This window comes from Cotesia glomerata, linkage group LG6 (genome assembly GCF_020080835.1).
Source record: "Cotesia glomerata isolate CgM1 linkage group LG6, MPM_Cglom_v2.3, whole genome shotgun sequence".
NCBI classification, from domain to species: domain Eukaryota; kingdom Metazoa; phylum Arthropoda; class Insecta; order Hymenoptera; family Braconidae; genus Cotesia; species Cotesia glomerata.
The window spans coordinates 19,363,241-19,379,590 of record NC_058163.1 but is presented as its reverse complement, the minus strand read 5'-3'; the positions used below and the strand labels follow the sequence as shown (position 1 = coordinate 19,379,590).

Genomic DNA, 16,350 nt, shown 5'->3' with positions numbered 1-16,350 from the left:
GTGACGTCGAGTCAGTTGTTGAAGACGGAGAGGAAACTGGAACTGATATCAGGCCTGGGAAAAGGAAGGAGCGAAATTCTCCAGACTCAATGACCAGCCGTACTAACAAGGGGAGGATACGACCTTGGGGAAACCGATTTTGATAATCTTTGACGTAGTGGTAGTACACTATGTGGGTATACTACCTCTGAAATACTAAAGTGCAATACTCAAAAATGGCTGAGAAAAACACACTCAAAGTTTACCCAGCACTATAATATATTCATAGGTAAATAATTGATACATTAAATTATTCTTTAATAAAAAATTTTTCAATTTTAAACTTCATTTCTATAAATTATCTGCGGTGGTACAAACAAATAATAAGCCGAAAATTAAATGGAAAATTATACATTTTTTTAATCAATTAAAGCAATATTTTATAATTACGTATTATGAGATATTATTACATGATCCTGAGTGATACTTATGATAAAAACATTAAAAACAAAAAGTTTTTCTACACCAAGAACAACAAATAAATGCTGCTTTCTTACAATGGCACGGTATTTTTAAACGGTCTAATGAGAAACACCCATCATTGACATTAGTGAAAAAATTTCTTGTGTCACAAAGCCCGCTGGCGAACCAGGCATATTCCATCATGTCTCGAAATATTGGCGCTGACAATTGGTGATGAATAATCGAATGAATTTTTATGCAATCCTCTCGGGAATGAATTTCATAATTCTTGTCTAGAAGTTCAGCGGTACTTTGCAATCGTTTGATAAAATTTTTCACTTGTCTATAGAAATAGACATCACATGGTTGAACTAACGGAGTACATTTTGGAGGTATAACTTTAAATGTGCATGTAGGCATTTTTTATCATCCTGAAATATTTCATCATATAATTCTGGCTTCACTTGTCCTGTCCACGAGTCAATAATTAAAAGAAATTTATTTTTTTGAACATATGGCATTAAACATTTCTCTAGAAAATTTTTATAGAGAGTAGTTGTCAGTTTTCCTGATTTTGATGATGTGACAATAACATTTTTGTATTTTTTTAAATATTCTTCTACGTTTTTCTTTATTCTTGGCCCAAAATCACCTGTAGGCTCTTGCAAACAAATAAAAACATGTGGTAGTAATTTTCCAGATAATGTTATGCTATATTGTGCAGTATATGAGTGTGACACCTTGGTCATGTCTTGTACTTTTGCAAACACTGTTTTGCTTCCTTTTTCCGTCAGTGTCCTATTAAACATTGATTGGTATTGACATCCTGAAAATATGAATTTTAAAAAATACAATGACTAACTTCAATTAAATTTAATAATGGACTAAAAAATAATTAGTTTACCGTTAGAAAATTTATATACCTGTTTGATCTGTATTAATAACGAAGTCACTATCGAAGTTAGATATCAATTGTTTTGTTTGAATGCGAAACATTTCTGCAGAGGCGATAATTTCTGGCATGGTATGAACTTCTTTGTCTGTTACAAATTTTGTAATTTTGCGTTGACGAATGTTGTGTCTTTGTTTAAATTTTTTTACCCATGGGTCGGACGCTGTAAATTGAAGATTAGGAAACTGGCTGGCTGCAGCTAAAGCCCATTGCTGCAAATTTCGTGTAGTCACTTGTTGATAATTTTGTCTTGCTTCGACGAAGCGGTCATACGTCCAAGAATCAATCACATGATATTTATCAAATTTAGTTCCACCATGTTCAACATCTTTTTCCCATACTTTCAAATGATCCATTCTCTTCAAATGACTACATCCATTTTTTTGTAATGTCTCTAGTTTCCATGAAGGGTGAGCTTTTGCTATGTTTAAAACTTTAATTTTATATTCCAGAGGAATATAATCCATCATTTTTTGTTTTTTTTTTTCATCTGGAACATAGTCATCAACTGAATTATCTTCTACTGCTTCAAAATTTCCGTCTGGGCATTCTTCTTGAGCATGAATCAATTCTTGATCGCTTACGAACTTCTTTTTATTTAACATATCTAACGTATTATCATATAATTCTCTACCAATCAACATAGCATCTTCAGATAGAGTGTCAGAAGATGTTTTTGCAATTAAATCACTTTCAAGAAGTAAACCTTCATAATACACTACTCCATCTTTTAGCCGTTGCTTCGATAAATCACTATGTAAGGATGTATCAGGAGTGTTTTCATCTCCATGAGAAGAACTGGCTTCGCTTGATGACATTTCAGAAACTAACTGCTATAGTCAAGCTTCTGAAAAAGTGGTGGGACTAACATAGGTTCAAGGACAACAACATGACTATTCTTCCGGTGGGCCAACAGAGCTCGAATCGATGTACAGTTTACAATAACTCGAGGACAAGAATTATTGTACCTTCATACCATATTCGACCCTTCTTATTGTCTGGCGCAGGTATATATTTTTCAGTTAAACTTATAATGAATATGAGAGTTATAAGAATTATTCATGAATTACAAATATCTCATGATATACACCGTAGATAATTTATAGAAATGAAGTTGAAAATAAAAAAATATTTTATTAAAGAATAATTTAATGTATCAATTATTTACCTATTAATATATTATAGTGCTGAGTAAACTTTGAGTGCGTTTTTCTCAGCCATTTTTGAGTATTGCACTTTAGTATTTCAGAGGTAGTATACCCACATGGTGTACTATCACTGCGTCAAAGATTATCCAAATCCGTTTCCCCAAGGTCGTATCCTCCCCTTGTAAGAAGAAGAAGGACCTTAAACCAAGTCCTCCGAAAAACGCGGTAACACAAAACGGCGAAAAAAAGGAGGTGAATGAGTGGTAAAAAGTCCAGTCAAGGAAGTCCAAGAGAGAGCAAGCAAAAGAAAAGCTCCAGAAGCAACCGCCGAAGGATCCCAGGCCAGAGCCTAAGCGGAAAAAACCGCGCAAACGGATCAGGCCGGACGCACTGATCATCCGCCCAGCAGAGACGGCAAAGTATGCTGAGATTCTGAAGCGACTAAAGCAGGACGTCCCTGACGAACAGGTCCGTAATACTGTGGATAAGATCCAAAGAACTAGGACCGGGAGCTTGCTGATTAAGCTTTCGAGGAAGAGCACTGACCGAGGCCAAACCTTACAGAAGACCATCGCGGGCATCCTCCAAGAAGACGCGAAGGTAATCTGCAAAGGACCACAGGAAGACGTCGAAATCCGAGATCTTGACGATACCACAACCAAGGAGGATATTCAGGCCGCCTTGCGAACGGTAATCGGAGAAACCTGCGAGATACCACTAGGGACAATTAAGATTTGTAAGGCCTACAGAGGTACTCAGACAGCTGTTGTGACACTAGCAGCAGCTGCAGCGCGGAAGATATTGGCATGAATGGTCCCATGAATAGTTTATTATAATTGCGGTATAATGATGCAATAAGGATTTTGTCAGAGATTTTATTACTAATTTAACGACGCGGATGTCGGAAAGAACATAAAAATCTCAAGCCCGATAACTGGAGCGGCAAGGGTTTCGTTGTTCTCATGGGACACCAGAATGTCGGATTCTTACACGTGTCACTTCGCTTAGGATTTATTTATTTTCAAGCGGCTTGGTATAATCATAAACTAGATGAATAACTGAGTAAAATTTACCTATTTTTTGAGTAGCAAGGATAATAGGAATTTAATAATTTTCTACCAACGAACTAACCTTCGTGACGTTAAGATTTCTACTGCTGCTCTCGTTGTCTGAAATGGGGTTTTTATATACATCATCGGTCTCGATAGCTGTTTATTATTTGCATAAAATTATTACTTAATTCAGTGTGTAAATGTAATTCCCGAAATTTTTATTTTTTTTATCAGAACTGGAGCAAAGATATAATTTCCGAGATCTTCTTGATACTCAACTTGGTGAGCACGGACAGGTCTCGGTGCTTATAAACATTATTACGAACCAATGTAGAGATATAATTCCCACGGTCTTCTCATTTGCCAACTTGGTGTGCACGGATAAGTCCGATAGTTCTAAATTTCGGTCTGAACCGTTGCGCATATTAATTCTCGTGGTTTTTCAATAGCCGACTCGGTGTGTTATGGATAAGTTCGGTCGTTCTGAATTTTTATCTGGATCGACGCATGTGTAATTCCCGTGGTTTTTTCAATAGCCGACTTTGTGTGTGTATGGATAAGTTCGGTCGTTCGGAATTTTTGTATGGATCGGCGCATATATAATTCCCATGGTTTTTTTTTAATACCCGACTCGATACTTCATCCAACTTGGTATATGAAGGTCTTTCTTGCGATGCTGGTGATTGTTTTACGGTTCTTTTGTTGTATCCGACATATTGATATGTGTTTTAGTAAGTATGGTGTACATCGGATGAATAGATTCGCTAGAGTTAACCAATATCTGATTTTGCTTCTGGTACTTATTCCGGGGGTATACCGAAGTTATTGTATTTCTTGAAAGAGGCAATAAATTCTCTCAGTAGTAGTAGAGTTTTGTCCCATTCTACCACGATTACGGTCAAACCAGACTTGAAATAATGATAATAATAATAATAATAATAATAAATAATAAATTAAATTTTAAAATTCTTAGGGGTCCGGGTTCAAATCCAACTGAAATCCCATTTATTTATTTTTTTTTGTTTTAATCACTGCAATAATAATTATTATTATGAATAATAATTATTATTGTTATAAGAAATAAGTAGTAGTAATTAATAATAATTGTCATTAACATAAAAATTTGTTATTAACAATTATTACAATTACTACACGCAGAAAAAAATTTCGTTAAGATAACGTAAGATATTTTGTGGTAACAAATGAATTTGTTAACATAGGGATAACAAATTATTAGTTAAAATAACAAAATTTAGTTTATAACAAGTTATTGATATATTATAACAACAAAACAGTTTCGTTACTATAGCAAAATCTTTAAGTTGATTCGACAAAATACTTTAGTTGGTATAACAAATTTTTTTGTTGAAACAGCAAAATTATTCTATTAAAATAACAAAAAGAATTTTTTGGAGTAACAAAGACAATTTGTTAAAGTAATAAAGTGAATACATGATTTAAAAATATGCTATAATCAGCTATAGCTGATTCGGAAAATATTTTAGCAACAAATTAGTTTTGTTATTGCAACAAAATCATTTTGTAACAGCAACAAAGTCGTTTTGTGACAGCAACAAAATGATTTCGTTAGGGCAACAAATTGATTTTGTGAATTAGCAAATTGGTTTGTTAGTACAACTTGAAACATTTTGTTAATGCAACTGATGGATTTGTTGCTGTAACTACACCCATTTGTTACCAGAACAAATGTTTCAGTTATCTGTGTACGCCTGTGTACCTGTGTACGCCTATTTTAACCGGACTTATTCTCCGATACCGTCTTGTACGGTCAAAACAGACTCGATTTTCAGCGGCATATTAGACTTCAAAGAGTTGGGACATTTTTACGGTCAAAACGGGACTCGAATTTTGACTCGGGTGGTTACTTTACCGGCGTATGATTAGTTATCGTAGAAAAATTATATCAAATTGATGTCAGGTTGTTTTGGGAGAGCACGACACAGTCTGAGGTACCGAGAGTAGGGATAATCAAGTGTGAGAGAGTTATTGCATTAATTTCACAACACATCTCCCTTGTAAGGAAATAATAATAACAGGAAAATCCACACAAGTTACACGGGGCCGTAACAGGACAAAGGCTAGTTTCAGCCCCCTTACTGTTCACACTCTACACAGCAGATGGCGTCTACCATATTCACACCTCCAATAGCATAGGTGAATTTACAGATGACAAAGCTATAAAAATTTTTTTTTTCTTGGGATTGTTGTTTCAATGTGGGTGTTCAGATTATCGTTTCATATACTTAACACGTTTACCTTTCTTGTTTCCCTAGGTATCGAAATTAAATTAATTTAAAATCGTCCGACGCTCGGACTCGAACACGGAACTCTACGCTCTCTAAGCCTAAACCTAATCGACTACTCTATACTACGCATGTAGTTGTTTAGATGATCACTGTACATGCTTTAAGCATATTAGAATTCTCATTTGATCCTCATACTCCTCAATGAGGATTTTGAGGCTTTCGTTCGGATTTGAAACCTACTATACGCTGGAAAGAAATAATGCTGTTTTCCAACCATGCATTTTTTATCTCGAGGAGTCCTTTTAAACTATTTGTTTTATTATAGTTAATAATAAATTTTTTGAGAGATAAGTATAGATTATTACTGTTTTACTATCAGTAAACAAAAATAGCTTCACTTCAATTAACTAAAAATTATGTCAATTAAGTTAACAAATTTTTGTGACAAAAAGATAGACAAAGAAAATATTAATTACATTACTATTCCTTATACACTTTTACTCATGACTATTTTTGAATATTGTACTCATTTTTTAATAATATTTAAAAATTTATATGGTCACCATAAATGAAACCTTTTTTCAAAAAAATTAATAGTTTTTGTTTAGCGTTAGTTTAGTTTTTATGGAAATATTACGTAAAGTTTTTGAGTTATAATCAAGTATACTAGAAAATTTTTTTCTTTTCTCCTATAGTGCAATGTATAAACTCTAAAAAATTCTAACTTTAAAATTAAATATTTCCAAAACTGTATGATGCAACAATCTCATTTTTTACAAATCGATACAGAATTATTATTATATACAGGGTGATCCAAAATTACTTTTACAGCGAAGATATTCGAATAGAGAAAACGATTCTGAGCAGAAAACTTCTTAGTCGTTACTGAAAATTTTGAGTAGTTTTTGAGTTATTCAAAATTTTCGTTGACCAATCGGATGTGAGATTTAACATTTAAAAAAAAATACAAAATAATAAATAATAAATTTGGCTGCGTTGCGATTTCCAACTTCACGTTTTACTTTTGTTTGTTTACTTTTTTTAAATAATTCTAATTTTTAAGAGTTTAAACAAATGTAACCTTTAAAATAAAATTTTTTTTTCTTAATTTTGTTTAAAGTCGCATAAACTACTAAGGTCGTGAGCGACTACGTTAGGGGGTAAACTTTTGAGATTGGAACTCGTTTTATTTCTTGGGCTGAGCAGTATAATACACTTAAATATTGAAAATATTCATTGGTGTACGCCGGACTCGAACCCGATCCAATGCTTTGGTAAGCAAGGGCCGGATCCGATAGGCTATTGCGCGCCTAAAAAATAAAATAAAATAAAATACTCAATTTTAAACTTAATTTTAAAATTTAAAGAAGTTATTGAATTAATGAATGGATAGGTAATCAAAGATAAAAATTAATTTATTGTAAATTATAAAAATGAAAGATTCTAAGTCAATTGTCAGAATAATAAAAAGGACTCATATCAGACGAAGTATAAGGACAAATTCTAGGCTACTTATCAAGATAAAAATAAGGACTTTTATTAGGTAAAGTAAAAGGACAAATTCCCAGGCTGCTTATCGAGGCTACAGGGTAATAGTAAGGACCTTATCAGGAAAACTAACAGGATAAGGACCAGGCTATTTATCAAGGTAATAATGAGTCTTATCAGGAAAACAAATAGGACAACTTCCAGGTTACTTCTCAGGATAATAAAAAGGACTCTTATCAGGAAACTGAAATTTACTGATTTCACTGTAAAATTCTACTCATTCATTTTAAGAGAGTAGCTTACGATAAATGTCAGAAAAATAAAAAAATTGTAGAAAAAAATGCCTATTTTAAGAACAATATCTAGATCACTATGCAAGGTGAAATTAAAAAATTAACATTATTTTTAGGGCTGAGATCCGAAACTCCAACTTTATAAAATTCCATATAATTGAGTAGAGTTATTTCAAGTTTTAAATAATTTCAGAAATATTATAGATAAATAGATAGGTTGGATACGTATTAGGGAGATGACAAACAAGACAACAAACGAGACGATAAGCGAGACCACAAGCGAGATCATTAGCGAGACCACGAGCGAGATCATGAGCAAGACCATGAGTGAGACCATGAGCAAGATCATGAGCGAGACCATGAGCGAGATCATGAGCGAGACCATGAGCGAGACTACGAGCGAGACCATGAGCGAGACCACGAGCGAGATCATGAGTGAGACCACGAGCGAGATCATGAGCGAGACCACGAGCGAGATCATAAGCGAGACCATGAGCGAGATCATTAGCGGGAGCACGAGTGAGATCATGAGCGAGACCACGAGCGAGACCACGAGCGAGATCATGAGCGAGACCACGAGCGAGATCATGAGCGAGACCACGAGTGAGATCATTAGCGGAAGCACGAGCGAGGTCATTAGCGAGACCATGAGCGAGATCATGAGCGAGATCACGAGCTAGACTGTGAGCGAGATCACGAGCTAGACTATGAGCGAGATCATGAGCAAGATCATGAGCGAGACCACGAGCGAGACCATGAGCGAGACCACGAGCGAGATCATGAGCGAGACCACGAGCGAGATCATGAGCGAGGCCACGAGCGAGATCATTAGCGAGATCATGAGCGAGACCATGAGCGAGATCATGAGCGAGACCATGAGCAAGATCATGAGCGAGACTATGAGCGAGACCATGAGCGAGATCATGAGCGAGATCACGAGCTAGACTGTGAGCGAGATCACGAGCTAGACTATGAGCGGGATCATGAGCAAGATCATGAGCGAGACCACGAGCGAGACCATGAGCGAGACCACGAGCGAGACCACGAGCGAGACCATGAGCGAGACCACGAGTGAGATCATGAGTGAGATCATGAGCGAGACCACGAGCGAGATCATGAGCGAGACCACGAGCAAGATTATGAGCGAGACCGTGAGCGAGATTACCAGCAATACCCTTATTATTAACCTCTAAGAATTTTTTAATTCGATCTTGCTAGCCTCCACATTGTGTTTTTTTGAATATTCGGCCAATTGTCTTTTAATCTAAGCTTGATAACATGATTTTTACTCCTGCAGTTTAACCTAAACTTTATCCAGTAAAATCATCTTTCGGATTCTCCTTCAGTTTAGTCGTTCAAATTTATCCTGAATATTATCCTGCTAAGCTTTCAATTTTGTTGCCTTCATGTTATCCTCCAATTTAACTCTTAGAACGTTTTCCTTTCTTTAACAATCTAGATTTGATCATCAATTGATTCTTTCGAGTGTTTTAAGTTGTCTACGCGTTTAAAATCTCTGCATATTGTCGTTTTAATCATTCTTCTTATGGTCCTTCTGTATGATCTTCCTCGTATCCTACATTTTAGTCTTCTTTTTTTTATTCGTTCATTCAGAACAAAAGAGCACGCTTATTACTACGTTCGCGTTGCGATCGCTTATCTTTTATTTATGTCAATCAATTAATTCGGTGTGTATCTGTCATTACAATTAATAATTTACTTAAGAATTTAAATATTCATAAATCGATTTTTCTCAAACAATATCTGTATTATGGCTGAATATACTGCTCAAGAGTATGCTGATATGATCCTCCTGTATGGTATGGCCAATTGTAATGCTGCTGAAGCACGGCGCAGGTATGCAGAGAGATTCCCGAATCGGCGGCATCCAAGTTCTCCAGTGATCCTTAGTGCAGTCAGCCGATTACGTGAGTCTGGTAATGTTTTACCAAATCACCGAGAAGCTGGTGCACCACGTCGTGCACGAAATAATGAGAACGAAGAGGCTATCATTGAGGCCGTTGAGGAAGATCCAGAGATCGGTATTCGTGGAGTTACTCAGCAACTGCATTTGTCTTTTGGCACCGTCCAACGAACACTGAAAGATGAAAAGCTTCACGCGTATCATTATCAACGAGTTCAAGAGTTGAAGCCCGAGGATTATCCAGTTCGTATGGCTTTTTGTCAGGAACTCTTGAATCGTTTCGAAAACGATGAAGATTTTTTCAAAAAAATTCTGTTTACTGATGAAAGTAAGTTTGGCCGGAATAAGTTTTGGAATACCCGAAATTTCCACTGGTATGCTCAAGAAAATCCCCACTGCACTATTGTTCGGAATCACCAAGACCGGTTTTCGATTAAAATCTGGGCCGGAATCCACTTTGGCCAACGCACGATTGTAAATTAAATTTATTATAATAATTGTCTTCAACTAATTTTTGATTTGTAAAGTTCTAACAACAAAATTTATTATAGGTTGGTCCTTATGAATTCGAAGAAAATTTAACATCAGAAATATATGTAGATTTTCTCGATCAACATTTACGGCAAGAATGTCGAGAAGCAGGAATTCCGCGGAGGATTTATGAAGAAATGTGGTTTCAACAAGACGGCGCTCCGGCTCATACAGCAGGAGCTTCGCAAGCATGGCTTCATGCAAATTTTCCCAATCGCTATATCGGTCGAGGTGGAATAATAGATTGGTCTCCAAGATCACCAGATCTCAATCCGTTGGATTATTTTGTATGGGGCTATGTAAAGGCCAATGTTTACCGTCATCCCGTTGACGACGTTGATACTCTGCGAGACAAAGTCACGGATAGTCTGAGAGAAATCACACAGGAGATGGTCGATAACTGCGCAACGAACTTCGTCAAGCGTCTTCGTTGTTGTATCCAAAATAATGGAGGACATTTTGAACAATTTCTATAGTAGATTTGTTCACTGACGTTATAAATTTCATATGTTAATAAAATTTTTACTATAGATAATAATGCAGTCATTATAATGTAATGTTAGTTATCCTTATAGGATGCCTGGAAATTGTTCTCGTAATCCATCTGATAAGAGTCCTTATTATTATTCTGATAAGAACCCTGAAATTTGTCCTTGTACTCCACCTGATAAAAGTCCTTATTATTATACCCTTCAATAGCCTGGACTGTCTCCCGTTTGTTTTTCTGCTAAGAGTCCTTAAAATTATCCTGATAAGCAGCCTGGCAGTCATCTACGTCTTCGGCCTGATAAAAGTCCTTCAAATTATTCTGATAAGTAGCCTGGATTTCGGCCTTACAATTTTCCTGATAAGAGTGCTTATAATAATATCGATAAGCAGCCTGGATATTATCCTTTTAATTTTCCTGATAAGAGTTCTTATAATTGTCCTGATAAAAAGCGTGGATTTTATACTTATAATTTTCCTTAAAAGAGTCCTTAAAATTATCCTGATAAGCAACCTGGAAGTCATCCTCGTCCTCGGCCCGGTCAAAGGCCTTAAAATTATTCTGAGAAGTAGCCTAGATTTTGTCCTTTTAATTTTCCTGATAAGAGTCCTGATAATTATCTTGATATGCAGCCTGAATTTTTTCCTTTAAATTTTCTTTAAAAATATCCTGATAAGCAGTCTGGATTTTGTTGTCTTAGTTTTCCTGTTAAAAGTCCTTAAAATTATCCTGATAAGCAGCCTAGGTGTTGTCTTTTTAATTTTCCTAATAAGAGTCTTTATAAATATCCTGATAGACAGCCTGTATTACCCTTCTTATTTTCTTGATTAACGTTATCGTCTTTAACCTTATAAGTAACATGGGATTCATTCTCTTAATTGTCTACAAGAAATTAATTTTTATCTTTGATTACCTATCCATTTATTAATTCAATAGCTTCCTTAAATTTTGAAATTAAGTTTAAAATTGAGTATTTAATTTTATTTTAAAGGTTGCATTTGTTTAAACTCTTAAAAATTAGAATTATTTAAAAAAAGTAAACAAACAAAAGTAAAACGTGAAGTTGGAAATCGCAACGCAGCCAAATTTATAATTTATTCTTTTGTATTTTTTTTTAAATGTTAAATCTCGTATCTGATTGGTCAACGAAAATTTTGAATAACTCAAAAACTACTCAGAATTTTCAGTAACGACTAAGAAGTTTTCTGCTCAGAATCGTTTCCTCTATTCGAATATCTTCGCTGTAATAGTATATTGTGCCACAAGGGACGAAAGTACTACATTCTGTCCCGCGTGTGTGATTGCCACCCGAGCCGAAGGCGAGGGTGGCAAACACGCGGGTGAGGATGTAGTACTTTCGTCCCGTGTCACACATACTATTTTTTCTCCTGCCAAGCCGAAAGTTTGCGAATCTTTTAATGCAATAGCATCGTAGGTAATCATGGAAGGGGTCCAGGGGCGAAGCCCCGAGGGGTTGGGGCGGAGCCCCCCCCAGTGAAGAAGAAATACAATTTAAAATTATTATTTAAGTAAAGATATTAAAAAAAATAATTAGTGTTATGAAAATAACAGAATAATTTTTATTATAACTTTAAATAATCATTTTGATAAATATTAATAGTAATTATAAGCATTCATTTCATAATAATTATGGATAATCTTAATAATAATATTAGATGATAATTTTAATATAAGAATAATTCTAGTGACTTGGTGATTTAACATATTTTATGTAAATCAACCTTTTTTTGGTACAATATGATAATTTTTGAAATTTTAAAACTATAACATTATCACTAAATTTCCACTAAACATTATCATAAATCACATTATCACCAAATTACATTATTTTTATTATAATTATAGTATATTGCACTAATGACGCAACATGAAGTGCTGACGGAAAAAGTATGTGTTAAAGAGAAGAACGTACAATGCGTGAGAGCCGATGTAGGCACTATTGCGCGTGCGCGTTCATTTATTCCGAGGATAGAAACTGCTGCTTTATTCCGGCTGCAAGCGGAAGGTATTTGAACTTTCGGCTTAGGCAGGAGAAAAAAGTAATTTTGGATTACCCTGTATACTCTGAAAAAATGCAAAAAAAATCTATTTTTGTTCTGACTGTCCTTATAACTCTTTTATATAAGGTCATTTTTTTATAAGGTCATTTGATTATTTTCATTTCTATCTTCTTTTAAGAGTATGAAACTTTTAAAACTCTAAATGACTTCAAGACGTAATGGACTCTCAAAATACTGATATGTGACTGAATCTTAAAATTTTTAAATTAACGCTAATTATTAAAAACTTAATTGTGATTGAGAAAAAAAAAACAGATTGAAAAATTTAAAATCTGAATAAGCATTTGCATTGATGAATCATTACATGGATTTGGTTTCAACAAACGTTTCAAATGTTTTACAGCATTTAAAAAAATTAATTAAATTATCTGATGTACTATGTAAGTTGCTTAAAAAAATCATTTAATTATTGTATATCTATGGTTATATCAGCACGTTAGTGAACCTAATTCAATTTTTCGAACTTGAAGGAATATTTTGTCCATTGGTCACTGAGAATTTATTATTCATTACGTAATAAAATAACAAATATGTATTTAGATTTTTATTGATATTATTTATTATCTACAAAATCTTGTTGTTTTAGGAAAATTTAGCCTCTTTTTCCAAAAAATTTAGTTCTTGATAGAAGTAAATTCTTATCTTGAGAAAATTTCTCTCTTGCTCCAAAAAATTAAATATCTCGATAGAAGTTAATTTTCATTAATATTTTTATTGATCAACATGTCAAATGGGAAGATCAAATAATATTGAATCATTTTTTTTTTATTCAAAATGTATAATTGCACGCAAAAATAATACAAAATAGGTATCAAATATTGAAGAGAAAAATTTTCTCAAGGTGAGGAAATTTTTTTCTTAACTGAAGTAAGTGACGCTGCTTTCCTAAAGCATCTAAAAATCTTGATCAAATATAAAAATTTATTGGATCAAGTATTTATGATAAGTTGAATTAAGAAAAAACTACTTCCACCAAGAATAGAATTTCAAAAAAAATTTTTACTTCGGCCAACACAACTTCGGTCTTCCTTTAGGAATCCGAAAATTTTCTTGAGCCAAGAATTTTATTCTCCAGTAAAGGAATTGTTCTTTCTGTGTGAGTTTTTAGACTGAAATACATTTTGATGGTGCTGAAACAAGATTCATACTCAGAATTTTTTCTTCTCAGTATAAAAAAATATTTCAATTGAAGATAATTTTTATTATCAGTATGAAAAATTCAATTTTTGAAAAATATCCAACTTTTGAGGATTCGCATTTGCAAAAGAATTTATGTTGTAAAAAAAATTAAACTTTTTCATAACTAAATTTTTATCCATATAATAAAATTTTAAAAAATCATTTGCATTTCAAAAAAATTTTAATTTTCAAAAAAAAATTTTTTGTGTTAGTAAAAGGGGGATTTCAAATTCAATCGAATAGTTTTAAGGAATTTTATTTTTGATTTTTTCAATTTTTTTACATTTTTCGGTAAATTTTTTTTTTTATTCTTAAATTTTTTATTTAATTTATACAAAAATTGTATTTTCACGTCAGTAAAGTGGATAAATAAAAAAAAAAAACAATTTCTTAAAGCTTGAGCGTAACATAAATAATGTCTCAGTCAACCGGTAAAGTTCATGTATACGAGATAGGAACTTTCTTCATCAGAACTCCTGCTTGGGCCAGCGGTAAGGTTAAGGACTAAGGACCCAAAGGAAGCAAGTTCGAGCCCAACTCACGACAAAGATTTTTTCGATCAACGATTTCATTTCAATTCAAATTAAATTTACTAATAAGGTCTAATATAATATGAGTATATGATCCTAAATTATTTTTAATCTTTTCAAAAATCATAATATTTTTTCTTTCAAAATTTAGATTGGGTTCTGATGGGGATTTCCCCATTGGGGCCTAAAAGGGATTGCCCAATGAGGGCCGCATACTGCTGCTATTTTTCGTCGGTAGGTCTTCTTTTTCAATATGCCTGCCCATATTTCTGCTCCATAAAGCAGTACCGAGTGGACTACTTCTAGAAGAACTCTTCTCTTTTTGGTTCTTGGTCCCATAGTGTTGGTCATGATTCTTGCTAGGCTAGACATCGTCTTGCTGGCTTTCTTGCATACACTGTCAAGGTGTTCGCGGAAAGATAGTTTCTCGTCTATCATTACCCCTAGATAGCGCAGGGCCCTTGTTGAAGTCAGTGTTGTTCCTTCCATGTCCACAGCGAATGGTTTTGGGAACCATTTTTTACCCGTCAGAACAACCATCTCGGTTTTATACTTGGCGAGTTTCAGGTGGTGTTTATCAAGCCAGGTCTCGACGGCGTCAGTGGTTTCCCGAACCAGTAATTCGGCCTCTTCTACGCTGTCTACTACTATCGGGGCCGCAACGTCGTCTGCAAAGCCCGTTAGCTCTACTTGCTTTGGTAACGAGATTTCAAGAAGCTCGTCGTAGTCCGCATTCCATAGATCGGGCCCCATTATTGAGTCTTGCAGTACGCCAGCCGTTATGGCGTATTTTTGTGGGCCTTCCGTAGTTTCCGCTATTAGCTTTCTTTCGTCCAGGTAGTTGTCGACTAGTGCCAAATTCTCTGGCTCCACGTCAAACTTGTGCTTCAGAGCATCTAAAATGTCTCTCCAATTTGCGCTGTTAAATGCGTTTTTGACATCTAGCGTGAGGAGGAGACATACTTTACGAGCTTTGAGGCTACCAGACCATGCTTGTGTTGCTGTCTTTATAACTTTCTCGATCGCTCCGACTGTCGAACGAACTTTCCGGAAGCCATGCTGGTTGGTGGCAAAACCTCCAGCACGGTCGATGTTGTTGCGAAGTCTCCCTTGTATGAGCTTCTCGAGCAGTTTTCCAGAAAGACGAAGGTGTTACGGGGGTTCCCTTTCCTTTGTCTAAAAGAACCAATCTCTGCCGCTTTCAGACCGCGGGAAACGTGCCAGTTGCCAAGCATGCGTTGTAGGTGTTCAGGAGTATGTCTGGATATTCCAGGGCTACAATCTTGATCAACGCTGCCGGGATGCCATCAAGTCCAGGTGCCTTTCCTGTTTTGAGTGACTTGGTCGCGTCTTGTAGTTCCTTAGTTGTGAAGGGTGTTCCTTCGCTGTTTTTAGCGTAGTGTTTCTTCACCCGCAGTGGGTGTTTGGGGAAAAGCTCCGCTACAATGCTGTCCATTAAGGCAGGAGACTTATGGACAATGTGCAAGTGAAGCTCGCAATGCCTCTGGATCAAGCCTTCTGGCATTCCACTTCCGCTTAGAAAGGTCGCGTTGTGAAACCGGAGTAGATGACAATCCAACGTTGAATGTCACAAACTGGTGGTCACTGCCACTGTATTCTTCGGATACAGTCCAGTCTTCGATCATGTTGGCAGTCCTTGGAGTCGCCAACGAAATGTCGAGGATGAACTCTTGGTACCCTGGTCTTCTAAAGGTCGTAGTGCTCCCGGTGTTCAGCACTATGAGGTCGAGTCTAGCCGCGACGTCAGCGACCTCGTTACCTCTGGTGTCGGAGAAAGCAGCGCCCCACTCAGCCGATTTAGCGTTGAAGTCTCTGGCTACGATGACTTCGCCGTTGAACTTAGTGACCGCATTTTCTATATTTTCCAGTTTCTGTCGGAACACACTAATCCCTTCGTTAGGTGAGAGATAGACGCTCATGAAGAAGGTTGTGGAGGTTTGAATCCAGACAAAACCT

At 35.4% G+C, this 16,350-nt stretch overlaps 1 protein-coding gene across 1 annotated transcript; it reads right to left on the bottom strand.

The window, feature by feature from the left end:
• Window positions 1-599: 599 nt before the first annotated feature.
• Window positions 600-1,461, bottom strand: LOC123266824. Its single transcript, XM_044731268.1, has 2 exons — window positions 1,365-1,461; window positions 600-1,267 (listed from the first exon to the last, which is right to left on the bottom strand). Exons 1-2 carry the CDS (start codon window positions 1,435-1,437, stop codon window positions 813-815), a joined length of 528 nt encoding a protein of 175 aa, XP_044587203.1. The 5' UTR covers window positions 1,438-1,461; the 3' UTR covers window positions 600-812.
• Window positions 1,462-16,350: the final 14,889 nt, after the last annotated feature.